Source organism: Plecotus auritus (genome assembly GCF_963455305.1).
Source record: "Plecotus auritus genome assembly, chromosome: 4".
NCBI lineage: Eukaryota > Metazoa > Chordata > Mammalia > Chiroptera > Vespertilionidae > Plecotus > Plecotus auritus.
This window is the reverse complement of record NC_137775.1, coordinates 120904005-120931028: the sequence shown is the minus strand read 5'-3', so window position 1 is coordinate 120931028 and position 27024 is coordinate 120904005. Positions and strand designations below refer to the sequence as shown.

The 27024-nt window shown below is 37.9% G+C and overlaps 1 protein-coding gene across 13 annotated transcripts in view; it reads left to right on the top strand.

The window, feature by feature from the left end:
* Window positions 1-27024, top strand: part of CADPS2 (calcium dependent secretion activator 2) — a 498042-nt gene that overhangs the window by 359640 nt on the left and 111378 nt on the right. For all 13 annotated transcript variants that reach the window (XR_013960502.1, XR_013960503.1, XM_080666495.1 and 10 more), the window contains exons 14-15: window positions 16905-17006; window positions 26664-26727. Coding sequence is in view for 11 of the 13 variants with exons in the window: in XM_080666495.1 (XP_080522621.1) it covers window positions 16905-17006; window positions 26664-26727 (166 nt within the window). In the remaining 2 variants the exon portion in view is untranslated. The remainder of the gene's footprint in view (window positions 1-16904; window positions 17007-26663; window positions 26728-27024) is intronic.

Sequence of the window (27024 nt, the reverse complement as noted above, 5' to 3'; positions counted from 1 at the left end):
ATCACGAAACCTCCATCTTTTTACCTATCACCTCAGAAATTATGCTTCATCTTCGTGCTTCTAATTTTAGAGACAATGGTGCATTTTTAGCAAAATCATAATCACATCAAGTAGGATCATTAAGAATTTTCATCACCACATGTTTTTACTTTATATTTATCATTGGCTCTATTACAGATGTTTCTATTTTTACCCCCCTTTGCCCACTTCAACCAGCTCTCACCCCCTCATTACTACTTTTTTTCATTTTTTATTTATTGATCTTATTGATTTTAGAGAGAGGAAGAGAGAGAGAGAGAATTTGTTGTTCCTCTTATTTATGCATTCATTGGTGGATTCTTGTATGTGCCCTGACTGGGGATCAAACCTGCAACCTTGGCATTTTGGGATGACACTCTAACCCAGCGGTCGCCAACCGGTGGTCCATGAGGTCCGAAAGGTTGGCAACCACTGCTCTAACCAACTGAGCTACTGTGCCAGGGCGAGTCATTACCACTTATTAATTCTAGTCTTGGATATATGGCATAGAGAAATTAAGCATAATGCTATACAAATCCTAAATCTGGAGACTTATTTCTGGGACAAGTGAACAATCAGATCAAAAATCAAAGCAAGGTTATCCTCACGCAGTGTGACCAATCTGACATATTACCTTCTACATGCTACGTGTGCAAAGGTTGAAGGGAGGTTATCACGGAGTGCCTTTACAGTCTGCACGGAGGGTTCTTTTTTGAATATCTAACAACTGCAAATCTGCCTCGAACTTTCCCAGCAGTAATATCTCTTCCACCCAACCTCGAGTTCGGTACTCAAGCAAGATAATTATGCCTTTCAAAACAAGACAGACAAACAGAGCACAGTGAATGGTATGGGGAGAAACTTGGCACCTTGGAAACAGCAGTGAGCTAGGAGTCAGACCATCTGTCTTCCTCTCCCGGTAGTACTGCTTAGGAGCTATTTCATTTTACTCAAATGGTCTGTGCCTCAGTTTCTCATCGCTTCATTGTGATTAATAATATTAATGCTGTCTACCTTTGCATGGCTCCTAAGTAGGTCACATAAATCATGTAAACACTTTGTAAATGATGAAATATCGTTTAAATATCAAGTTGGTGATATTTTACGTACAATACAGTAGTTAAGTAAGCTCTGGGGAGTTGTTGTGTAGAAGACCCAACAGTGCAGAGGTGAACTTTGAGGGTGTCATTGTTACAGCAGCATACTCTCAACAAGTGTCAAGTAGGAGGATGCAGCTGGGAAGCACTGAGTAGGTGCCTCACCTCATGTGCTGTCCATGATCAGTAGGAGGAGCCGTGGTGAGGCTATTTCACCCCACCCCACCCCCATGCTGCTGGAAAACACTGTGGGCCTAATATGGGCGTGACCAACACTCAGACAGGAGTAAAGAATCCCATTGTGCAAGGTAAGCAGTCGCCAGACCAGAACTTGGGGAATAGTTACTAGGGTTACTTAATCACTCTCCTCTGTTTTCCCTTCACACCATTCATTCACAGCAAACAACTCCTGGGTTTTTCTGAAACAGTGCCTAAAAGAGCCTGCTGAAGGTGAATCGCTGAGGAAGACAAGGGAAAGGGAATGAGTCAGTATGTGTTAGAATATAGGCCAGGTTAACAAGGAGCAGAAAAGCAAGGCTACTCCTCTGGTTCGCTTGTCTTGAACTGGAGATCTTCAGAGCCTTCTTAGCATTGTTAGGAGGGGTAAAGAATTTGGGTTCTTGAGTTGGCTTTCCATGGAGTTTGCTAACATACTGAAGTTTTTAAAGCACATAGTACATATGTAATGCTTTTACTTAGAAATAATCAAACAAAACAAAAAGATATATATATATATATATATATATATATATATATATATATATATATATAGCATTTATCATTACTGTTTCCCATCAATTTGGGATTTTCATATCTATGCTGATGCTCTAGATTGGCCTGTGATTTTTGTTTATCATGCTGTTTGTGTCAGGGTTTGGTATACATGTTATTGCAGCCATATAAAATGAGTTGGGTAGCTTTCCCTCTTGTTATGGATGATATTCAAAGAACTTGTATATTTTTTTCTTCTTGTTCTTTTATATATTTTTGTTGATTTAGAGAGTAAGGAAGGGAGAGGGTGAGAAATACATTGATCTGTTGCCTCCTGCACAACCCCTACTGGGGATCAAGCCCACAAACCTGGCATGTGCCCTGACCAGGAATAGAACCGATAATCCTTTGGTTCATGGGACGATGCTCAACCCCTCCAGCCAGGCAAATAACTTGTTTGGTTTTTTGTTTTTGTTCTTTAAGTTGATCAAGAACTCATCTTTGAAGGGCAGGGGAGAGGAGGGTTTGGAGGAGGTTGGCAAAGAGGAGGAATATGGGGGACATCTGTAATAGTGTCAATAATAAAATTACATTTAAAAAAAAGAACTGTTTAAAACCATCTGGGTGTGGGGACTTATTGTGGAGAGATATTTAACTATTGCATCGTTTCTTTTATAGTTAAAGAACTATTCAGGCTTCCCATTTATTTCTTCAGTAAGTTTATCAGGTTATAATTTTCTAGGAAATGGTGCATTTCAGATGCTTTTCTCTATGTCCAAACATCTCCCTTTTCCCATTCTTTTTTCCCCCTTCTCTCTTTCTCTTCAATCCATCCTACCAGAAGTTTGTAAACTTTTATAAACTCTTTTCAACGATTACAACTTTGGCTTTGTTGAACTCACTTGTTTCTTTGTTTGCCATTTCATGAATTTTTTTTAAAGTAAAGTTTTTATTTTAGAGTAAGTTTAGATTTGCAGAAAAACTGAAAAGATCACAGAAAGAGCTTTTGTATTTCAGTTTCCTCTAAGGTTGTCATCATAATTACCATGGTACAGTTGTCAATACTAAGAGACCAACATTGGTACATTACTGTTGGCTGATCATCAGTCCATTTTTTAAATTAATGTCCTTTTTTGTGTTCCAGGATTCAACTCAGGATACCACATTGCATGTTGTTGTCATGTCTTCTCTGATCTGTGGCAGTTTCTCAGCCTTTCCTTGTTTTTATGGCCTTGACAGTTTTGAAGAGTACTGGTCAAGTATTTTGTCAAACATTCCTCAATTTGATTCCTCTGACATTTTCATGTCTAGACTGGGGTTATGGGATTTTAAAGAGATGAAATACCTTTTCTTCTGTTTCTCTCAAGGAGTAATGCTATCCACAGGACAGCACTGGCCATGTTCACCTTGATCACTTGGTTTAAGGTGGTGTTTGCCAGGTTTCTCCACTGTGAAGATATTTTGCTTTCTTCATACTACTAGGAAGCAAGTGACTAAGCACAATTCACACACAAGGGGAGAGAGGAATTAAATGTGTATTAAATATATATATATATAACTAACTATGTAGCTAGTCCTCCCACTTCCTTGGAGTTAGGACTAGCTATATACATTATGAAGTAATCTTCTGCGAGGAAGATTTGTCTCCTCTCCTCTCTAATGATTTGGTCCGCCATTTATATCAATATGGATTCATATATAATTTCTTTATACTTTGAGTTGTAATCCAATACCGGTGTATTTGCTCTGTTGTTCAAATTGTTCTAGCTTGAGCTAGTGAGAGGTCTTTCAGACTGACTCCCTGTGATGTGCCCCATCCTTTTGGGATTTGTTGGGTTTTGTGGTGGCTTTTTTTTTTTTTTGAGCACTTTTTTATTTTTAATCTTTTTTGTTGAAAAGTATTACTGATGTCCCCTTTGTTTTTTCTTTCCCCATTGACCCTCTCCTCCCCACACTCACCGCTCCCAGACCTTCACCACTCTATTGTCTGTGTCCATGGGCTATGGATATCTACACTAATAAAAGAGAAAGATGCAAATAGACTGTACCTTCACAACGCCCACCAGCCAATCAGGAGTGAGTAGGCAAATTAACCCAACAAAGATGGCAGGTTAATTTGCATACACAGGCACCAAGCGGCCGGGGGCAGGCATTCCACACCACCCTAGCCACTCCGGGCCTCTGGGCAGCGGAAAGGTGGCTCCGGGCTGGAGCGAAGGTGGTGCTGGCAGCCAGGGGAAGGAAGGCCCATTCTTGCACGAATCTTTGTGCATCAGGCCTCTAGTGTGCATATTAGTTTCCCAGTTAATCACTCCCCACCCCACCCACCCCCACCTTCCCTCTGAAATCATCAGTCTGTTCCATGCTTCTATGTCTCTGGCCCTGTATTTTTCATCAGTTTATTTTGTTCAGTAGATTCCATATATGAATGAGATCATGTGATACTTGTCTTTCACTGACTGGCTTATTTCACTTAGCATAATACTCTTCAGGTCCATCCATGCTGCTGCAAGTGGTAAGAGTTCTTTCTTTTTCACAGCTGTGTTGTATTCCATTGTGTAAACGTACAACAGCTTTTTTATCCACTCATCTGCGGATGGGCATTTGGGCTGTTTCCAAATCTTAGCTATTATAAATTGCGCTGCTATGAACATAGGGGTGCATGTATTCTTTCTGATTGGTGCTTCAGGTTTCTTAAGATATTTTCCTAGAAGTGGGATCACTGAGTCATATGGAAATTCCATTTTTAACTTCTTGAGGAAACTCCATACTGTTTTCCACAGTGGCTACACCAGTCTGCGTTCCCTTTTCTCCACATCCTCACCAACACTTACTGTTTGTTGATTTATTGATGATTTCTGACAGGTGTGAGATGATATCTCATTGTCCCTTTAATTTGCATCTCTTTGATGATTAGTGACTATGAGCATTTTGAGCATTTTCTTTCTTTCTTGTACCAAAATGTGCCCCAAGCTCATCTTATATTTTCCCTGCCTCCACCCTAGAATCAATCATTTCTCCAAGGAGCTCTAATTCCTTTTATTAAAGAACTAGAGGCCCAATGCACAAAATTCATGCAAGAGTAGGCCTTCCTTCCCCCAGCTGCTGGCACCAGCTTCCCTTTGGCACCCGGGACCCAGGCTTCCCTCTGGCACCCAAGACCCAGGCTTCCCTCTGGCCGCTGGCAGGCACCTGGGACCCAGGCTTCCCTCTCAGCCCCGGCTTCATCCAGAAGGTCATCTGGAAGAACTCTGGTCTAATTAGCATATTACACTTTTATTATTACCGATGGTATTTAGAAAACAAGATCAGGATGATGGATATGCTCATTGCTACTGGGTTGTCATCGCTTCCAGGCCCTCTCACTGGACAGAGCTAGGCTATAGATGTTCATTTACTAACCCATTAGTTCATCCTGATGTCTCCAACTCTAGTCTAATACAACAAAGCCCAAGTTATCCTTCCTTTCTTGCTTGTCTGTAGCTTCTCTCTTCAGTGGTGAGAAATCTGGCTTCCTGCAGCTACCATCTATTTACTTAGAGTTCAGTGTTTGTGTACAGGTCTTTTCGTCAGTAGCTTTATAGTTTTCAGTCCAAACACTGTTCAGTAGGACAGCTTTTGTTCTCCCCGACTCTCTTTAGTGAGGTTATGTCATATGGTACAGTCACTTGTCACAATATGCATTCCATCCTGAGATCCTTTGGCATCTTGTTTGGTACAGTGTGGTTTGTTTTCTTTAAGTTTGTATTCAATAAAGCTCACATTCTGTGCTGGCCAGTTCTTACAGTTCTGTGGGTTTTGACAAACACAGAGTCATATATTCACTACGCTAGTGTCATTCTAAACAGTTCCATCACCCTTTAAGTTTCTCTGTGTACCCCTTTTTGTAGTCAACCATTTTATTAAATATTATCTTTAATTTGATTCTTTCTTTCTTCTACTTTCCTGTGTTATTTTTTGCTAACTTCCTGTTACTAGTTTTTCTTCTTTTATAACATAAGCATTGAAGATTCCCACCAATTACTGCTTTTACTACATATATAAATTTTTTATATATAATATTTGATTAAAATTCACTCTTAAGTAATTCTAACTTGTCATTATAATTTCTGTTTGACAAAGGGCTATTTATAAGTGTAGTTTTAAACTTCTAAGAAAGTGAACCTTTTTTGTTTTTTCCCTGAGAACTGATATCTAACCTAATTTATTTCTGTTCATAGAATGTAATCTATGTGATACTGATTCTTAATAACTTGCTGAGAGACTTTCTTTATGGCCAAATATTGTAAATGTTTCATGTTGCCTGAAAAAAAGTCTACTCTGTAGCTTATAGGGCAAGCAGGATTTGCGTGGTTCAGATCTCCTAAACTCTTCTTAATTATTTGCCAGTTTGATCTGTGAGATTGGGACCAGGGTGAATGGAAACCGCCACTGCCATTGGCTTCTTCCTTTTACTTCTGACAAATTTTACTTTTTATAGTTTAAAGCTGCTTAATCACTGCACTTAAGTTTAAAATTATTTAATCTTCCTAGTGAACAGAAATTATTATTTAGTGGCCCTCTTTATAACTAATAATGTATTTTTCATTAAAGTTTATTTAGATAGTTATTAATGTTAGCCTTTTGGTGAGTATTTGTCTGATATGTGTTTATTCATACTTTTAGCTTTTCTGTATTCTTGTATTTTAGTGCATCTTATAAATAGCCAACTAGATTCTGATTTAATTATCCAACATGACATTTTTTAATCAATTTAGTCCATTTACAGTTATCATGTGTATTTATATAAGTAAATTCATTTCTGCCATTTTTGGCTTTCCTTTGTTGGCTCATGTTTGTAAGCTTTTTGTTTCTTTTTTTCTTTCTTTCATTCTTTCTTTAGTAGTTTACATTGTCCAACATTTGAGATTTTGTCATATGTATGTTTTTTGTCTTTTTTTTAATATATGTGTTTATTGATTTTTAGAGAGAGGAAAGCAGAGGTATAGAGAGATAGAAACATCATCCATTAGGTGCCTCAAGCCCGCAACTTCAGCATGTGCCCTGACCAGGAATCGTACTCTAACTTCTTGGTTCCGGCCAGGCCATATGTATATTTTTAAAGTCTTATACTAATCATAAAATTTCCCCTCTTCCTGTAGAAGTTAGAACATGTCACTCCAATCACCCTCTTCCTTGCTGACATATTTATGTTGTCCAGTATTTTAGTTATTTATATCTACTATTTCTGCCAGTGGTTAAGGCCAAGGGTGGGCAAACTTTTTGACTCGAGGGCCACAATGGGTTCTTAAACTGAACCAGAGGGCCGGAACAAAAGCATGGATGGAGTGTTTGTGTGAACTAATATAAATTCAAAGTAAAGGAGCGGAGGGGAAAGCAAGAGAACCCTCCGCTCTTTCGGCTCCGCAGGCCGGATAGAACAGCCAAACGGGCTGGATCCGGCCCGTAGGGCGTAGTTTGCCCACGGCTGGGTTAAGCTATGGTCACCATTTTCTTATTCAGCTAGCATTTTTGTACTAAACACACATCTTTGAAATCAATCTGTGGGAATTCTATGAGGCCTATTTGAAAATGCTTTCCTCCAAAGAGAATTTGCTCTTGCTTTACTTGGTGATAGGGGTGCTACTGAGCTACTATATTCTCTCATTTTGGAGACCCCTTGACTGCACGGTAGTGCTCAATACAATGAGGTCAGGCCTATGATGCATATTCTCAGGAAAGACTCTTTCACTCAGTCTATAAATGTGGTGGATACAGGCAGGCTTCCTTGTTGCCTCCCTTTGCAAGATTTTTTATTCTTTCTAGCCATCCTTTCACTGATAGCACAGCCTACTCCAGGGTCCTGTCATTCACAGGCATCTCAGGTTTAGTGGCCCATGCACATTAGGTCTCTGACCCGGTGGTCAAGTCCTTTGAGCATAGCTGTCAAGAGTCCTTCATGTCAGCATTTGCTTTCAAGGCAGCTCTGGTGTTCACTTTCACTCCTACTTTGGTTTTAGCTCCTGATTCAATTTTTGTTTTCCTACCTTTTGGTTAACTTCTTTTTTTCTTGTTGTAAGTATAGTACAATATTTAACAGTGTGCCTGCTATAAGTTATTCAGTGTTTAGGTGTTTTGTAGTGAAGAGGGATTTGGAGAGTAACAAGTAAGTTGACTATATTAGGAGCAGAAGTCATATGCTGAAATTTGCATTTTGGAAAAATTAGATATCTCTATGGAGAACCTCCTAGGACCACTCTGCTGCAGGTTCCACCCGATTAAATCGTTCCCAAAATGAATCATTCCTTGAAAATATAAACCACATCAGGTCTATGTACTTTTGCCCTTCTTAAATGTAATTGTACACTTATGGTTTGATTTTTCTTTTTTATGCCTTTCCTTACTTTAAACTCTATTAGGGTAGGGATCACTTCTGTTGTGCTTATATTGTATCCCCAGGACCTAACTAGGTTCTCAATACATATTTGTTCAATAAGTAAAAGAATGACGTTGGCCATCTGTTTACAAATTTTATAAGTGACATGTTGGGACACTTCATAAGCAGAGTTCACAATTAAATGTTCTTAATTAAATGCAATGGTTTTTATGGCCCACAGAAAGTCCCTATATAACCAGCAAAATTGTGTCATTTTGTACCATAGAAATTAATGTATTAAAACAATGAAATAGTCTTTTTATATATAAAGTTGAAAACTATCATAACAAATGATAAAAGACCATGGGTGATGAAGTTGCAGGGAAATTAATAATTTCATGGACTATAGGTCAGAGTATAAGCTGATAAGTGCTTTCTTAAAAAGCACTTTTGCAATATGTATCAAATGCCCAATAATATCCCATTTGTCTTGGTTATTTTGGCCATACCAAAATATCATAAATTAAACAACAGAAATTTATTTTCTCACAGTTCTGGAGACTGAAACTCTGAGATCAGGATGTCAGAATGGTCGGGTTCTGGGGAAGACTGTCTTCCTGGCTTGCAGGTGATTGCCTTCTCTCTGTGTCCTCCTATAATAGAAGAGAGATCTCACTCTTCTACGTTTTATAAAACCACTAATCCTATCAGCTTAGGGCTTCACCTTTATGACCTCATTTAACCTTATTTATCTCATTAAAGCCTTATCTCCAAATGCATTCACATTGGCAGTTAGGACTTCAAGGTATGAATTTGAAGGAGGGACACAATTCAATTCATAGCACCATTCAACCTAGCAATATACTTTCAGAGTGTGGTCTAGTGGTTGAGCATGGACCCATTTACCAAGAGGTCGCTGGTTCTATTCCCAATCAGAGCATGCCCAACTTGCAGGCTCAAACCTTAGTAGAGGGCATGCAGGAGGCAACAGATTGATGTTTCAGTCTCTCTCTATATATAAATCAATAAAAATAGATTAAATATATTTTTTCAGAAATATATCCCAAGGAAACAATTAGAGGTGGGTTAAAAATATATAGTATTGTTTGTGTCCATAGGTTATGCATATAAGTTCTTTGGTTAATCTCTTAAAAAGGGGATATCTGTAATACTTTCAATAATAAACATTATATGTATGTGTAAGATTTGTTATGGCAGCAGAATTTATGGTAGGAAAAATAAAGGGAGAAAATGTCTAGATTTTTACTAATGGAGTATTCTATTAATAAATTATGGTACATTCCAATAATGAAATAATATCCTTCCACTAAAAAGCATATGTTAGAATATTTAACATAGACAATTCAGAAATACCACTTCATAACTGTAATTTTGCTACTGTTATGAATCGTAATGTAAATATCTGTGTTTTCCGATGGTCTTAGCATAAGTTATGAAGTAGCAACGAGAATAATTTTGTGGTTGGGGCTCACCACAACATGAGGAACCGTATTAAAGGGTCGCGGCATTAGAAAGGTTGAGAACCACTGCACACAAAAACTACGTCACAAAATCACATACCTTCACAGTGTCAGGTTCTTGCTTTCTCTGTGGAAATGTCTGCTCTTTAAAAACCTCCAAAGAAAATAGAATGTGGTAGGAAATCCAAATAAGGAAAGGAGTCGGAGGGAAGAGTGTTTGGAAAAAGAGAAGAATGATTTTAAAATTGTCTTAAAAATATTTTCTCATAGAAAAACTATTTCTTCTACCTCAGTGAATGTGAAGGGGTCAAATTAATGTCTTCTCTGGATATGTAAAATTTCAGGAAAATAAAAGGAATCTGATTATGTAATATATGACCATCTAAATAATGTGTCATTACATTTGAAACAATAGGAGGTGTTAAAATTTGGGGAAACAAAAATAAGAGATTTTTCTCCTTGCTCTTCCATCATTTCTTATTCTCATGCTGTGCCTTCCTCTCTTTTTTATTCTGTTCACAAATGGATATTGGTGGGAAATACACGAAGTGCAAAGTGACTTTTACCTGCTGTGCTGCAGGCAGAATTGACAATTCAGAAATACCACACTCTAGGTATCTCTCCTCTTCTCCTCTCTTAGAGGAAGCTACGATGTCATACATCCCTCATAGGAGAGGGCAGGTGAAAAGAGCCCTATACGAAACCCAAAAGCACCATAAACTTAGTCATTTGTCTGCTTGCTTCCAAAATGTTTTTAACCACGAACCACCAAACTGCCAGGACAGGCAAACTTACCTGATGGCTTGGGAAAGGAGGGAGTAGGTGGGGGAGGGGGGAGAAAATCTGTCTCATCAATTTCCCAGGCTTTTTTGCACAATGGTAATTCTGGTGTATTTATTCAACTCACTGGCTCCCTGAGCACTCTGTTGCAGGCAAAATGCAGACTCCTAGAGATGATAAAGACAAGGTCACATTTACTCCCAAGCATCGAGAACCTACTCAGCTGAGGAAAGTGATTGAGAAAATAACCATAGAAGATGTTATAGTTTTCATTAAAAACAAAACAAAAAAACTGCTCATCAGCACTGAAGTGGGAATTTTGAGGAGATCCCATGACTAAGTAACTTTGGGACATGTTCTTTAAAGTTAAACAGATTTTTGCCCTAGCTGGTTTGGCTCAGAGCATCTGCCTGTGGACTGAAGGGTCCTGGGTTCTAGGTTCGATTCCAATCAAGGGCACATGCCGGGGTAGCAAGCTTAATCCCCAGTAGGGGGCATGTAGGAGGCAGCTGATCAATGATTCTCTCTCATTGATGTTTCTAACTCTCCCTCTCCCTTCTTCTCTGAAGTCAATAAAAATACATATTTAAAAACAAATGAAGTTAAACAGATTTCTTTACTATCAGGCTTCTCAGACTCTAATACACCTTGATTGCACTATGATCCTCTAAGAAGGTCTTACAATTTGTATTGTTCACAAAATGCTTGGGCGATTTAACCCTTTTAGTTGGAGCTTATCACAGGACCACTGTTTATGAAAACATGTCGACAACCGGTAAGATCTCTTTACTCCAACTTACGCAGATAAAATGGATATTAAACATGCCAAAATTCATTTTTATTGGCCTTAAGAGTCTCTGAAATTTGGTGTTACATTGGGAAAAAAGACTATAAAATGTGTGAACTGTAAACAGTTCAACTAAGGGAAGTGAAGCTACCAGATTAGTCCATATCTGAATATGGAAGATTCCCTCATTGATCATTTGTCTTGTGCTCAAGTGCCTGACTGTTACCCACTTTTATACCCTTTTGTCTTAGATCTTTCTTGAGCTATATTTTAATCATCCTTTAACTTCATTGAAACTAATTTCTCATCTAAACTATCCCAAAAGCCACAGAGATCATAGAAAATGGATCAGTTACACTGTTTATCCTTCTTGGTTTTTTTTAGTTGTCTTTAAAAAAAAAAAACACCTTTGTCCTTTTAGAGCTTATGTTGTACTCATTACCAAAGGAATTGGTAGCCATGCCAAGATGTCCAGTATACATAAAGGATTCTGTTATTTTAGAATGCCTAATTTGTCAGATTGACAAATAGCACAAATGATAAAATCCTTTAGATCATGGAAGAATTTAATGAAATTAATTGTATAAGCCTTAGTATATGTGGGAACTGTTTTTTGGATGAATCTGGCTTTCAAAAAAGATACTGTTTGTGTACAATCAAGGTGTGATAGTTTCTCTTAAAACAGAATGTCACCCATAGGCAGATGTAAGATCAAACCTATTAAGCGATACTTGCAGAAGGTGCTATTGTATGAATTCTGTTTTTTAAGAATCTTTGAAATATAATTAACATAGACACAACTGCATTTGGTGTTCAACTGCTTGTGTAATGCCAGCAGGAAGTTCCATGTCATTACTTATTTGACAATATCTATAATTAAAAGATATGTATCTACCATTACACTGTGTTTTATAATTTGTTCATATCTTGAACTTCTTTCAGAGAACACTCTGCTATTATTAAATCATGTAGTTTCAATAACTATAGGCCCCAGGAAAAAAAACAAAAAATAGTAAATCTTGATATATGAGAATACTTTTCTTTCTCGTCAGAACCACTTTAATATTTAATTATAAGTATAGAGTTAAACCCAAATTAACATTCAAATAAGAAAATTGGTCCCTTGTATTAGAATTTTCAGTAACCACATTTTCACAGTCTTTTAATCATTGTCAAAGAAGCATTGTTCTTTTTACTTTTATTATCGCAGGGGAAAAATTTTATCCTTGAGATTTAAAGTAAATCATTTTACTAATAACTAAAGTGGCAGGTAAACACTGAAAATTTTCTGCTGTGTAAATACATGCTAACTTTTGTTAGAGATCTTTTTACCCAGAATGCTTAACTATAATACCTGCCTCTGTTTGCTTTTCAAAAAAAAAATCCTATTTTATCTACTGTTACATAGCAAATGTTCCAAATAATGTATGCCATGTTAACACTAATAAAGCAATATTTGTGATAGTACTACTTCATGAATTCTCATAATCTTATATAACTGATATTTTTATAGTCTATATATAACTCATTCATTTCTTTGGCATTTATGTAGTATTGAACATCAACAAGATGTTCTAAGCACTAGAGGTATAACATGAAGGATGCAGACTATAAACAAATATGCCACATGTAGGATGATAGCCTTATGTAAAATGGCAAGCAAAAAAGCCTGGTAAAGGAAAAGAGGCCTATGGGAATGAGAGAGACTATACCTTTATATCGGGATGATTAGAGATAACCTCGCTAATCCTGAGTCAAACTGGTAGAGATGAGAAGGAAGCAAGCAAGCTGTGTGTGTGCGTAGGGAAAGAGCTCCCAGGCAGAGGGGACAGCACATGCAGAGGCCCCGGGGCAGAGCATACTTCATATGTTTGCAAACAGAAAGGAGGCCAGGCTACCTAGAGTGACAGGACTTGCTGGAAGGGGAAGAGGTCAGAGGGTCAGTGTGGGTAGGAGGATCATATTAAGTCTTGTAAACCATTATAAGGGCTTCGGCTTTTAAAATGACTGCCACCATTACAAAGATATGACTGATGCTTGAAAAGGTTTCACAATAGTGTGTTGCCAATACTCGAACAAGAGACTAGAGGAGAGACCAAAGAGACTGGCATCATTCTCAGGGGAGAGCTGATGGCTGGAACCAGAGGGGAAGCGTGGATGTGGTAAGGGCTGGTCAGGTTCTGGATATGACTTGAAGGTACAGCTGATAGAAATTACTTTAAAACTGAGTTTATGAACCTGTTATTTTAAGTCTCTTATTACCCTGAGTCTACTTGATAAACAGTCATAAAATATAACTAGTTCAAGTTTTCCTCAAGGCTTCTGCAATAACATATTCTGTAGTGTCTGAAAGAGCACATTCTAGGACTTCCTTTTTATGGTCTTTTTTAATTGACTCAATGATTCAATGATAGGTCTTTAAAATTGTATTAATTTTTAACGTCTTTGCTTTTTAATACACAAAACATAGAAAATGTCTGAAGTACATGTATTTAAAATAGTGCTGCCATTATTGCTTCTCAAATAAAGCTTCCATTTTTCTAATGGGTCTTTAAAAATTGCTCTTTATTCTCTGTGAAAATGGAGGAAGGGGGAATAAGGCATGGACATTAAGAGCACTGGCTTTGAGCCGAAACCGGTTTGGCTCAGTGGATAGAGCGTCAGCCTGCGGACTGAAAGGTCCCAGGTTCGATTCCGGTCAAGGGCATGTACCTTGGTTGCGGGCACATCCCCAGTAGGGGGTGTGCAGGAGGCGGCTGATCGATGTTTCTCTCTCATCGATGTTTCTAGCTCTCTATCCCTCTCCCTTCCTCTCTGTAAGAAATCAATAAAATATATTTAAAAAAAAAGAGCACTGGCTTTGAAATGCAAAAGTCCATGCTTTGGCACCCAGCTGTGTGACCTCGGGGAAGTAGCCTAACCTCCCTGGACCCTAGCAGCCTCCTTCCTTGGAGACTACAGAAAGGGTTGCTGTGAACATTTTGTGTTGTTCTGCATATAAAACAGCTAGCACAGTACCAACCTCATATTTAAAAGTTTGTAATTGATAATTACTACATTTGTTTTAATGATGATGATGATGACAGGAAAATATTGATTGACACAGGAAGTATTTGCATATATTGGGAAGACTCATTTTAGAAGGAGCTGTTACCTTCAGGCTTGACTGCAGTGAAGTTACCATTTATTCCCAATAATTTAGATATAGAACACCACTTCATATACCTAATATTCAGAATAAGAGCAATTCCACAGCATTAAATGATATATTTAACCTGTCAGATATGTACCTAAATTTAGTAATAAACTCAGTAAAATGATGACCCTTCACTGTGTATAATGGTCTTTATCTTAGTGAAGATCGACATAAGTGACGCTCCCCTGACTTACCTTTCTCGCTTTTCATTGCCCGAAGCCCCTGCTCCACTCCAGGTAGGCCGTGTGCACTGCGTTCTCAGTGACAGGACGACGTGCTCTATCACTGGGCGACAGTTGAAGAGAACAGCACAATTCACTCAGAACCAGGTGGCACTCTCAGAGAGCAAAGCCAAAGGGCATGTCAGTGATAAGAATGAGTTCTTTGCTGTTTTCTATCAAGTTTGCATAAGTGTGTTTAGTGAAATAACCACCTGCAACTTTGTGGAATGTGTTTTTATTATTATATATTAGATAGCATAATGTAGTTGTGGTTTTTGTTGGAATGTCAAAATTCCCAGATTGATGAGTAAAATAGAACTCTCCGGTTGAACTTTTGTCATCATTGTCAATATGTATTCATTCATAGGTTGCAGTCTGGGTTTTGTGTTATCATTTGCTCCATGAGAATTGGCTCTGAAGTAATATGTGAAAAAAATCCATTATTAAATGATAAAACATTGGAGCTTGCTCATACTTAATTGCTTTATAATTTATAGACCAGACTTTCTTTTCTTCTTCCTAAAAATATTTGAAAGGCCAATATTTTGCCATTAGTTTTCTTTAGTTAACATTCAAATGCATTCTGATGGGGAAAATGTGATGTATTACTCTGATTATGTAGTGAAATAATTGATCTTTCCTTACTTAGGAGCAAAATATAATTGTAAGAAATATTTTCAAAGCATAAATCCTAGCAGCACATGAGTTTCTGAAATAAATTATTACTCTACATTGGAAAAAAACTTCAAACTTAAATGATGCTTTGAATTAAATAAAAGGTCTTTATGTCAGTGAGATACAGGTATAGCTTTAAAATTTAATTGCTTTTTATCCTAATTGACTAGTTTACAAGCATCATACATACACACACACACACACACACACACACACACACACAAAGAAAACGGTGGGAATATCAAATAAAAATCTTGTTGGAAATTTATTTTAAGCATTTGTTTTTCGTAGTCCTTGTTTCCACCTATTTTCACAAAAACATTAAAAATTAGTAAATTGGGCCTAACTGGTTTGGCTCAGTGGATAGAGCGTGGCCTGCAGACTGAAAGGTCCCAGTTTCGGTTCTGGTCAAGGCCATGTACTTGGTTGCGGGCATATCCCCAAGTAGGAGGTGTGCAGGAGGCGGCTGATCGATGTTTCTCTTCCATCAATGTTTCTGACTCTCTATCTCTCTCCCTTCCTCTCTGTAAAAAATCAAGAAAATATATTTTTTAAAAATAGTAAATTGGAATGAAATGCATAAATCTTTTGAGAATTAAAATATAATTTTTAGAAAAATGAACTAATAGGGGAAGAAATTATTGGTGTTATTAAATGCAAAAAGATTTGTTGAAATATATAGGTGTTGTAATGTATATGAGATTACTATACCTTTCCTCTGTGTTAACAAAGACAGTTAAAATTTATATTTTCATATTTTTGCAATACACCAGAAACTTAAATTGATACAGAATAAATTCTAAATCCATGCCATTAGATATATCTTATATTTTATATGCTAATCTTAGTAAAAGAAGATTTCTGTTTCATCCTCATAGCTACTTTTAAAAGTCCTAATGAAAATTCACATTGATTCCATAGGGATATTGGTTAAAACACAAAAATCTTGCAACATTGATGGTCTTTTCTCTTTGCATGTTATTATTAAAATATTTATTTTTATTTATAAGCACATAAATTTAAACAAACAAAAAGAGTGGAACAGTAAACCACTACTTGTATCCAAACAAGATATCTACATTTCTTTTAACAATTAAAATTAAATCCTTTACTCCACATTAGCTTAATTAAGAAAAGAAGCCGTTAAGACACTTTAGCATGCATTCAGTATTTTTTAATAATATTTCCATTCAGGGGATATTCATTTAATTGGTCAAATATTTGATACCGCTACAAAACACTTTTCACTGCCATTCTCAAGGACTAGTCATTGTTTTCTGTAGATATGGAAAATATGTATTGTAATCCTTTACCTTGAAGGTTGTCTAAAAGAGAATAATTCCATTCCATTAATTCCAGATCAAAATATAAAGCAAATGGCTACACATATCTGCAATAAATTTTCACTATAGACACAAGTAATATGAATACTACAGACTCTATGCATTTTCCTTAATTATTTGGATTTTTAGGGAAATATATGTGTGTGTGTGTGTGTGTGTGTGCTGACGTAGATATAGATATAAAATATATAAAAGTAGATGTTCTATCAGTATAAATGACTGATTCTGATTGTTTTTCAGGCCTGATGGAATTGGAACAGTTTCAATAGAAGAAAAAGAGAGATTTGAAGAGATAAAAGAGAGACTGTCTTTCCTTTTAGAAAATCAGATAAGCCATTTCAGGTATGTACTCTCTTCATTAATACAAGTATTTGCTTTATTACTTCACTCAACCATCCAATCGCCTGCAAATGTTTATGACTTTTTACAACTACTCAACAATTAGGAGTAGCTTCTCCACATTCATCGGTCTGTGGTCTGCTTCTCAGCCTGCCATTCAGTTTCCACTGCTCACTTAAGTAGGCCCCTTCCCCTGCAATGTCTCTCCCAGAGTCCCTCTCACTTGCCTTGTGCATTTCTCCTTCCTGCATAGCCTCTTCACGTTAACTCTGGTGACTCTTCCTCTCTCTCTCTGTGTCATCAGGTGTGGAGACTCTCAGGTGCCACCTTCACAGCAGAACCTTTCTCAGTTCTTTGGAAAAGCTGAAGTCCTATCTGTACTCTGCACTGACCACATGGTTCTGATACACATCTCTTGGGTCACTTTTTTCTTTTAAATTTACATTCTGTGAGAACAAGGACCACAGTGCCTAGCACAGTTCCTTGCTCAAAAAATTAAGTATTGATACTATGAAACATTTGCAGAGTGAAAGATAAATATCTTGATAATATTTCTTTTCCCCTGGTTATAGTTAGCTCAATAGAAATTAGTGGGTTAAAAACAGAAATATGCCAATATACTTCCTTTTCTATCACTCATCATTAGATCCTATAAAATGTTGCCATGTCTACATATTGTGTCTTATAGCATGCCTGTCATTTGGAATCATTCCATGTGAACTTACTGGAAAAATGAGCTCAGTTCACATTCCCCTTTAGCCATTTGAAAATATTGTTATTTAACCATTTGAGTAGTGTATGCCTAGCTGCTCTGGGCCTCAATTTTCTTATTTGTAATATGAAAAGCTTTAGACTGTGGGGTGTGTATTTTTTTAAATGATCTTGAAGGAAGAAATTCTCAAAGAATATACTGTACATCTGTTCCCCTAACATTAGTGATTTCAACTGGGCTGGTACTATCACCTTAAGGTAAGTGAATGAGGGAGTATTTTCATTGTCACAGTAGCCAGGCACTGGGACAGTCATTAGTTCTGGGTTTAGGAATGCAGTACATGGGACAGTCTCACGCTGGAGAATTGTTTTGCCTAAAAGACCAATAGACTCACATTAGGGAACACTATTCTTGGGAGCATTGTGCAATTCAACTTACATGGTTAAGACTGAATTCTCTGCTGATTTTTTAAAATAAATAAATGGGGATATGAGGAAGGCTTTTGCATTTGCATAGAATGTTTCTGCATTTGTATTAAGAGTATTGTCTTTTAGGCTCTGTAGAGACCCTTAACTTTGTTGTATGTGTCTCTCAGTCACACATACTTTTCCTTTTTTTGACATTGAGGCCGAGATTTTCTGTCTTTCAGTTCAATATATATGTTTTTTATATTAATGCTTCCCTCTACAAGTAACAGGTCCTACCTCAAACTGGTTTAAAGAAATAAGTGTATACGTCATCACTTGGTCTCAGGTAGGATGAACTTCAAGTCAGGCTGACTTCAGTAGCCATGGCTCTGTTTCCTGGTGATTCTCACATAATTGCCCTCCATCGTGGGATGGCTTCATCCCCAGGTTGGTAGCCAGACCACAGAATTCCCTGGCCTCACATTCATATATGCCATTTTTCAAAGGAAGTAGTGGCGCCATCTCTTTCTGTGATGCTCTCTTAAGACCATGACGTTATGGTTAGACAATCCTAGCAAATCCTACCCCTCATATCTCATTTGCCCTAAATACGTCACGAGGCAGTCCTGTACCAAACCCGGTGGCCAGGGGATGCCCATGCACTAAGTGCCTCAGGCAGTCGCTGAGGAGTATGGGATCACCATGATTGATTAGCCTAATTGGGGCCACCCACCAGGGCAGTTCAATCCCCCTCGTTGCCCCCCAGCAACTATACAGGGAGGCAGGGAAAGGCAGTTGTCCACATAATTATTACCCTCTCACATTTGTTCTCTGTTTCTCTTAAATGCACATCTTCTTTTAATAATTTCTCCAAAGATATACTCTTTAGCTTTTATCTCTTTAGCACTGAGGACAAGAACTAAAAGGAATCAGTCTAGACATTTTGAGCTGATTTTCATATTCCCTTTCGATGTTTGTAGAGTTTTATAAATTTTGCCAGTTCTGTGGGGGTTTTTTTCTTAGTCCATAAAATATTGAATAACAGGACCTGGGACTAAAATAAAACAAGAAATTTTAGGCATCCACATAAGAAAATATATAAATACATATGTTGTCCATGAAAATAAGGATTCTACCAAATGATCTTTCTTAGTCACTTAGGTTAAAATTTAGAAGGAACATAAATTACTTATCAATTCAGGCTAAAGAAGTAATCACAGTACTATTCATAGCTCACATAGAAATTTATTTATTTAGATCCATAAATTTATGTATTCCAGAAATGCATTTCAAAGACACAGATAAAATAGTAAGGCAAAGTAAATTAACAATAAATGAGGAACTTCTGGTTAAAGATGGCAGATTTATGCATGTTTGCAAAGCTTCCTCCTAGGACCTAACTAAAATAATAGAACACTATTTTTCAGAAGACAACCCCACAAGGACAACTAAAGTAAAAGAGGAAAAGAGTTTTTGGAAGCCAGAGGGATGAATGGTATCTAATTTAGCCACCCAGGAAGAACTGAATCATAAGCTGGCAGTGGGGAAAACAGAGAAGCTATCTGATTTATGTCATATGATCAACAAAGTGTTTAGGTATTGCCCATATCAAACCCTTCTAGAAAATAAGAGTGAAGGACAATTTGTTGTAAATGTGCTTAAAACTCACTTAGATCCCTACATCTCTTTTCCACCTCAGACTGCTCTGTGTTCCCCCTCCCCAATCCACCCTTGGGCAGAGCACTGCAGATTCAGTCTCTGAAGAGGGTCAGGTTAGAGGGCACTTGGACTGGGGTGAGGAGGGGAGGAAACAACAGGCACAGTTGGAGTTAGGATTATATGCAGACACATGGAGATTAAATAAACATTTATTCTGAAATCTGAGAACCACAGCCTTCTCCTGCCAGCTCATCCCCTTGACTCCCAAAATGCTGGCGGACAGGCAGGTAGGTAGGTTTATACCTCCCTAGCCTGTTACAAGTGACTTCCCATCGGAGCCTGTTTAGCCCAAGAGAAAAAACCTAAAACTCTGGACAATAAAGACTTGCATGGAAACAGTCCAGTCAGATCCCCCTTCAGCGAAGACCATGATCTACATGCACCCATCTAGGTGCATGTTGCTTCCATTCAGGTTTTTAATACCATGCTTTTGAAAATGATCAGAGAGCCAAAGCCATCAGACATTTGAGGAAAGTATTTACTATGGAAGACAGAGCCTCAAACAAATAAATACTAAAAAAGCAATTTGGAAAAAACAAGCGCAAAGATTATATGGGAAGAAGAAAATGGGGGAGGGGGCTGGAATGAATTACTGATATCCTTAGAGAGGTTTGAGAAGATAGAGCATCTGTAAAACAAAAATAAGATGTTGTTAAAAGAAAGGAAAAAACCTTGGAACAAATAGAACCTCTTACAAATTATATGCAAATGACACACAAATATATATACCCTACTGAAAGAATTGGTTAATGAAACCTTGCAGAAAGTAGGGTAGGGGAGAGGAAAATCAGAATACAACAAAGATAGGAAAAAGATCTGCTTAACAATACCATGCTTATAAATAACTAGAGCCCCGATGCATGAAGATTCATGCAAGAATGGGCTTTCCTTCCCCTGGCTGCCGGCACCGCCTTTGCTCTGGCCCGGAGCTGCCTTTCCGCTTTCCCACGCTGCCCAGAGGCCCGGAGTGGCTGGGGCGGTGCAGAACGCCTGCATCATCACCATGGCGATGACACAAGCGTCCCGCCCCACCCCAGCCACTCGGCGCCTGTGTATGCAAATTAACCCACCATCTTTGTTGGGTTAATTTGCATACTCCTGATTGGCTGGTGGGCATTGCAAAGGTATGGTCAATTTGCATCTTTCTCTTTTATTAGTGTAGAAGATAGGAATTCCAGAAAGAGATAAGTCTAAAGGAAGGAAACTTTGAATAAAATCATTCAAAAAGGTTTCCAGAATTAAAAGACATAAGTGCTCAGATTGAAACATTTAGTACCCAGCACAATGGATTAAAATATTTACTCATCAGGGAACATATTCATGAATTTTCAGATTCTTGGTGATAAAGAGAAGATCCCAAAATACAAAGAATCACAATGTTTTTCAATGTTAATTTATTCTAGAAATGTGTATTGAGTACTTACTATGTGTCAGGCAGTGAACAACAACTAAAAAGATCCTTTGCTTCTGCAGCTTTCATTTTGACCTGAGGGGTGGTACTATATATCCAGAAAACAGTGTATCAGTGATTTTATAGTTCTGAGGAAAGATTACTTTCAACCCAGAATTCTGTACCAGCAAAAGTCTTGATTAAGGGTAATGGTAGAATGATATTTTCAGATATGAAGAACCTCAAAAGATAATGCAACTTACCAAGACAAACGAGAAAACAAAGAAAAAAGAAGAGTTAAGATCCTTGTAATAGGAAATCAACCTGAGACAGGAGGCAAGGTTATGGTTAATAGACTCCAAAGTGGTGTTGCCCAGCCAGCATGGCTCAGTGGTTGAGCGTTGACCTATGAGCCAGGAGGTCATGGTTCGACTCCCGGTCAGGGCACATCCCCAGGTTGCAGGCTTGATCCCCAGAGTGGGGTATGCAGGAGGCAGCGGACAATGATTCTTTTTCATCATTGATGTTTCTATCTCTACCATAATCCCTTCCTCTCTGAAATCAATAAAAATATATTTTTTAAAAAGGGTTCAAAGTGGCAATGGAGCTTAGAGAGCAACCAATTCTCACTGGAACAGGTCAGAAAATTCTTCATTATTTTAACATGTCTGGAGTAGAGTGTAGAATTGTATTAATTAGATTGTATTAGATTTTGGAATTATATTAGACTAGAGGCCCGGTGCATGACATTCATGCATGGGGGAGGGGGGCAGGGTGTTCCCTCAGCCTGGCCTGCACCCTCTCATAATCCAGGACCCCTCGGGGGATGTCCGCCTCCAGCTTAGGCCCGATCACCCCGGGGAGCAGGCCTAAACCGGCAGGCGGACATCCCTCTTGCAGTCTGGGAGCCCTCGTTCCTTATTGCCCACCTGCTCGCTGCTCCTTACTGCTCGGCTCACTGCTCCTTAGCACTGCCGTAGAGGCAGGAAAGACTCCCACCACTGCTGCTGTGCTCACCAGCTACAAGTCTGGCTTCTGGCTGAGTGGTGCTCCCGCTGTGGGAGTGCACTGACCACCCAGGGGCAGCTCCTGTGTTAAGCGTCTGCCCCCTGGTGGTCAGTGCACATCATAGTGACTGGTCGTTCTGGTTGTTCTGCCGTAATGGTCGCTTAGGCTTTTATTATATAGATTAAGTATATAAAAACTGGATATTAAAAATAAAGACAAGTATTCTAAGCAAAATAGTAATCATAGTTAAAATGTTTTCTCCATTATCTAGGACATTTACATAAATAATATGAAGTTACTGAATTTAGATCTAAATCCCCCCAAATGATGTAACCATATTAGTAGGATAGAAGGGTAGGAATTATGTTTAGAGTGGGGGAAGGTGGTCTTAAGGGGGAAAAAGAGCTTTTCCCAAATGAAGTAATGGGATGATATTTACCCTCCTAGCTAAAACAATTCTTTTTAAAAAAAGAACAAAATATGTGGGTAAAATGCTTTTTAAGACACTAAACGTAAGCAATGAACAACTTGATTCCTGAGAGCTGGAAATAAATGAAGAGCTGGAAATAAACACTCTTGCTGCGGAAAGAGTGTTTCCAGGCCATGGCCCAGAGAGCAGGAACCTGGGTGGATCCCAGGGGACATCCTGACTTGAGGAGGCAGGGCTGGGAGGCTAGGGAGGCCAAAGCAGCCAGTTTTCAGGCTAGAATCCTAAAGAAGAGAAAGAGTGGAGAGACCTACAGGTATCTGCAGAAAGTCCCCCTGGAGGTTTCTCTCCATGTATGTGAGAAAACTATCCAAAGTCAGGCAAAGAACTATGTGAAAGGATTTCCCAAAAAACTATGGGAAATCCACAAAGCTAACACAGGGCTAGTTCCATTTCCTCCTACCCAGAGTGGAAACCTTCTAATTCATGGGCAGCAGGTATAGTACAGCATTTTTCCTCAATAGTGGCAAAAAATTAGTCCTAGAATAAACACTATCATGGACTCTTCTAATGTGGATTAAAATAAAGATTCAAATGAATCAAACTGTTTTCAAATAATTTAACTGCATTCCAAAACAATGTTCCGAAATACAAAGTGTTGTATTTAAAGGAATATAAAAGTATTGAGCTATCAAAAAGATAAAATAACAATGTCTAACATCCAGTCAAAAATTTCCAGATATACAAAGAAATAGTAAAGTATGATTAATGAAGGGAATAAAACCAACCAACAAAGTAAAAATGACACAAGATAAAAATTAATAAACAGTAGTGTTAAAAGAATTATTACTCTTATGTTATATGTTAAGGGCATCTATGAAGAACTTACAGCTAACATCATACTTAATAGTGCAGGAAGTCTGCTGTTACTACTTCTATTTGAAACTGTAATGATGATATTCTAGCCAATACAATGAGGCAGATAAAAGAAAGACATTCAGATTGGAAAAGAAGTAAAACAGCCTTTCTTCACAGATGTTATGATTATCTATGTAGAAATTCCTATAGAAACTACCAAAAAAAATGCTGCTCTAATTAATAAGTACGTTTAGAAAAGTTGTAGGAGCTCAAATATATACATATCAATTTTTTCTGTATGATAGCAACACATTGAAATTAAAAACAATACAATTTACAATAGCAACAAAAATTACTAAATATTTATGGTTCAATTTGACAGAGATGTGCGAAACCTGTACACTGAAAAATACAAAGTCTTTCTGAAAGAAATTAAGGAAAACCCAAATTGATCTATAGATTCAATGCTATCTCAATCAAAATCCCAAAAAGATTTTGTAGAAATTGGAAACCTGATTCCAAAATTCACAAATGGAAAAATGTTGTCTTGAACTTCATCAACATTAAGAACTTTTGATCTTCCAAAGCCATTTGTAAGGGTATAAAGAAACAAGTCCCAGAATGTGAGAAAATATTTGCACAGTACATATTCCACAAAAGACTTCTACCCAAATTGCATGCTTTAAACATGTGTAGTTCATTGTATGTCACTTACGTCTTTAAAACTTTTTTTTTTAAAGCTGTTTCTCTTCCATAGTGGGATGTTTAGAATAATATCTAAAACTGTAATATCAAGAATTAGAAATATTAGCAAGTAGGTTAAGGATATGACATTTAAATGCCAAAAGAATCAGCTAAAAGTTAAAAGTATTTTTTCTAGAGTAATTACTTGGGGGATGGGGTAGAACTGACATAAAGGACTTTTGTTTTTCATATAAAACCTTTTAGAAGTTTCCTGTTAGATTATGTACATATATTACTTTGATGAAACTACATACTGCATCTAAAAGTGGCTAAGTAAAAGAACATCTTAATCATAGGACAGATCTATGCAGGCTCATTTATCTGAGTATTTAATGTACTAAAGTGGGAATGAAGAGGATTTCAATTTATTCCTATTAGGGATTAAACTTGGTTGAATTTTATTTGATAATTTATTTTTTTTCCACTTGGTGTTGTTATTATAGAGCTGTCAAAGTGATAAAATCCCAAAATATTTATCCTGCCTGAAAGGCAGGCCAAAACGATTCCCTTTTAAAACTTGTATTGTAAAGATTAATTAAGGTTCTATGTTGTTATTTTCTGTACTTTATTGATTCAGGATTGCTTGTACTCTATAAATGTGCTGAATTATTTACACATCCTGGGCAGCTAATGCTAATTCAGAACATGCCCAGTGGGACCTCAGAGCCCTGCAATGCTAAATGTAATCTGGGGATCAGTAACATTCCATTCATAAAATGCATTGCCCACAGGTTAATGGAAATAAACAACAGGCAAGACAATGAGTGGATTATGCAAATACACTGAAAAGATTTAAGCAAGGGGAGGGGACAACAAGAACCCAATTTGTGTTTTATTTAAACTCGGATTAAGGTTTATGGTATACAAAATGATTAAAGCCACTTTGCTAATTTGCTAATGCTAAGAAGCACCACTACACAGGGAAAACTATCAAAATAGATTGGCCCTGGCTTTTTTTGTGTGTAGGAGAGGCTAATAGGGTGCAAAGAGATGAGATTAAGGGAAGGAAACTTTTAACAGGAAATGAACAATATTCTGAAGAAAAATTTGAGTGATTAGACATACAAGACATTTATTTGCATTTATCTAAGACAAATAAAAGTTTCATGAAACTAAAACTCAGGCTTTATATTCAACTGCTGCTTTGTAAGAAATCTTTCTTTTTCTTTTTCATTTAAATTCGGTCCGATAAAACAAATTCAACTTAAAACACAAGCGCCTTTTAGGAAAACCTGTTCAAATGATAGTGTGAGAAACGAATTTCATTGTGCATTACATCTTAGATAATATGTCCACCAAGTCCCTGAATAATGGCAAAGGACGTGGCAATAAGGAAACTTTCTCAAGTTGTTGGTTTGGAGATTTCTAAGTCTGAGTAAGGTGCAGCCTGGGGACAGCCCAGCTGCCTGTAGCACTTGGCCTTGGAGCTGGAGCAGTGGTCTGGGAGGGTTCACCACAGCCAGGAGTCCCAGCAGGAGTGACCTAAAGAGGGACACACACCCCCACCGCCCCTTGTAAAGAGCAGTCACCTCTCATCACCATGTGGCAGTAACTTCTGAGGAGCCACTGGAGCTGCCAGCCTCTGGCCCTGACTTCAGAGCATCCGCATAACCTGCCCTTCAGTTGTGGGTGTGTGTCAGGGATGCACGGGCCTGAAGGGTTCGGGATCAGTGACTCTTCTGCATTAGGGTTTTGTGTTTTGTGGGGGAAGAGGGAGAGTTAGACACCAGTGTGGACAGGCAAATGTAAGGGATCGGGGAGCTGGAACCTTGTTTGTACTAGAAGTTATGTCGGTTGTGTGTTTCCATCTTAAACCACAGGAATAAATGGGGGAAGTCGTTTCAATGTTCTCATAGAAAATAAATTATTAGGGGATGCTTTTTTAAAAATATATATTTTTATTGATTTCAGAGAGGGAGAGAGAGACAGAAACATCATTGATGAGAGAAAAATCTTTTATTGGCTGCCTTCTGCATGCCCCACACTGGGGATCAAGCCCACAACCTGGGCATGTGCCCTTGACTGGAATTGAACCCGAGACCCTTCAGTCCACAGATGGATGCTCTATCCACGAAGCCAAACTGGCTGGGCCATTAGGGAATGCTTTTTAAGTATCTCTTTACTCATAGAACCCTAGTGGTTCTTTTCTGATTATTATATTCTTTATGTACATGTGTCATCAAAACTTTAGAACCTTTTTCATCATAGTTTGTACCCTTATTAAGACATTTAAATCATGGGGCTAGGTGAACATCAGCACTAAAAGTTTCCTGGATGGGCTGATGCTATTTTAACCACTTGTCATTGTTCTATCATGCCAGGTAATAGAAGAGGGGATGGTTTAACAGTTTGGATATTAAAGGTTTGACCTTTGTTCCTCCTTTTATTTTTGAAGATACTGCTTCCCCTTTGGACGACCTGAAGGTGCTCTGAAAGCTACACTTTCCTTACTTGAAAGGGTATGTTTCAACATTACTTTAAAAATACTATTCACAGTGTCAATTGCTGGGTGTCTCAGCTGTCTAGGCAGACAGTCTCATTCCTCAGGAGTGTGCTCTCCTTTGAGTCCATTGTGTTTCACCAACTTCTCACGTTTTCTTGCGATCTTCAAAATTTCCCTATACCCTGCTTCTTCCTCCCAAAGCCTTTCTGAAGCGCAGCTTGGCTTCATATGCTAAGTTGATGGCATCTTTTTGGTAATTTTCTGTTTTTTAATCTTTTTTCCTCCCATCATGAAATAGGTGTGGTAGTTTTTT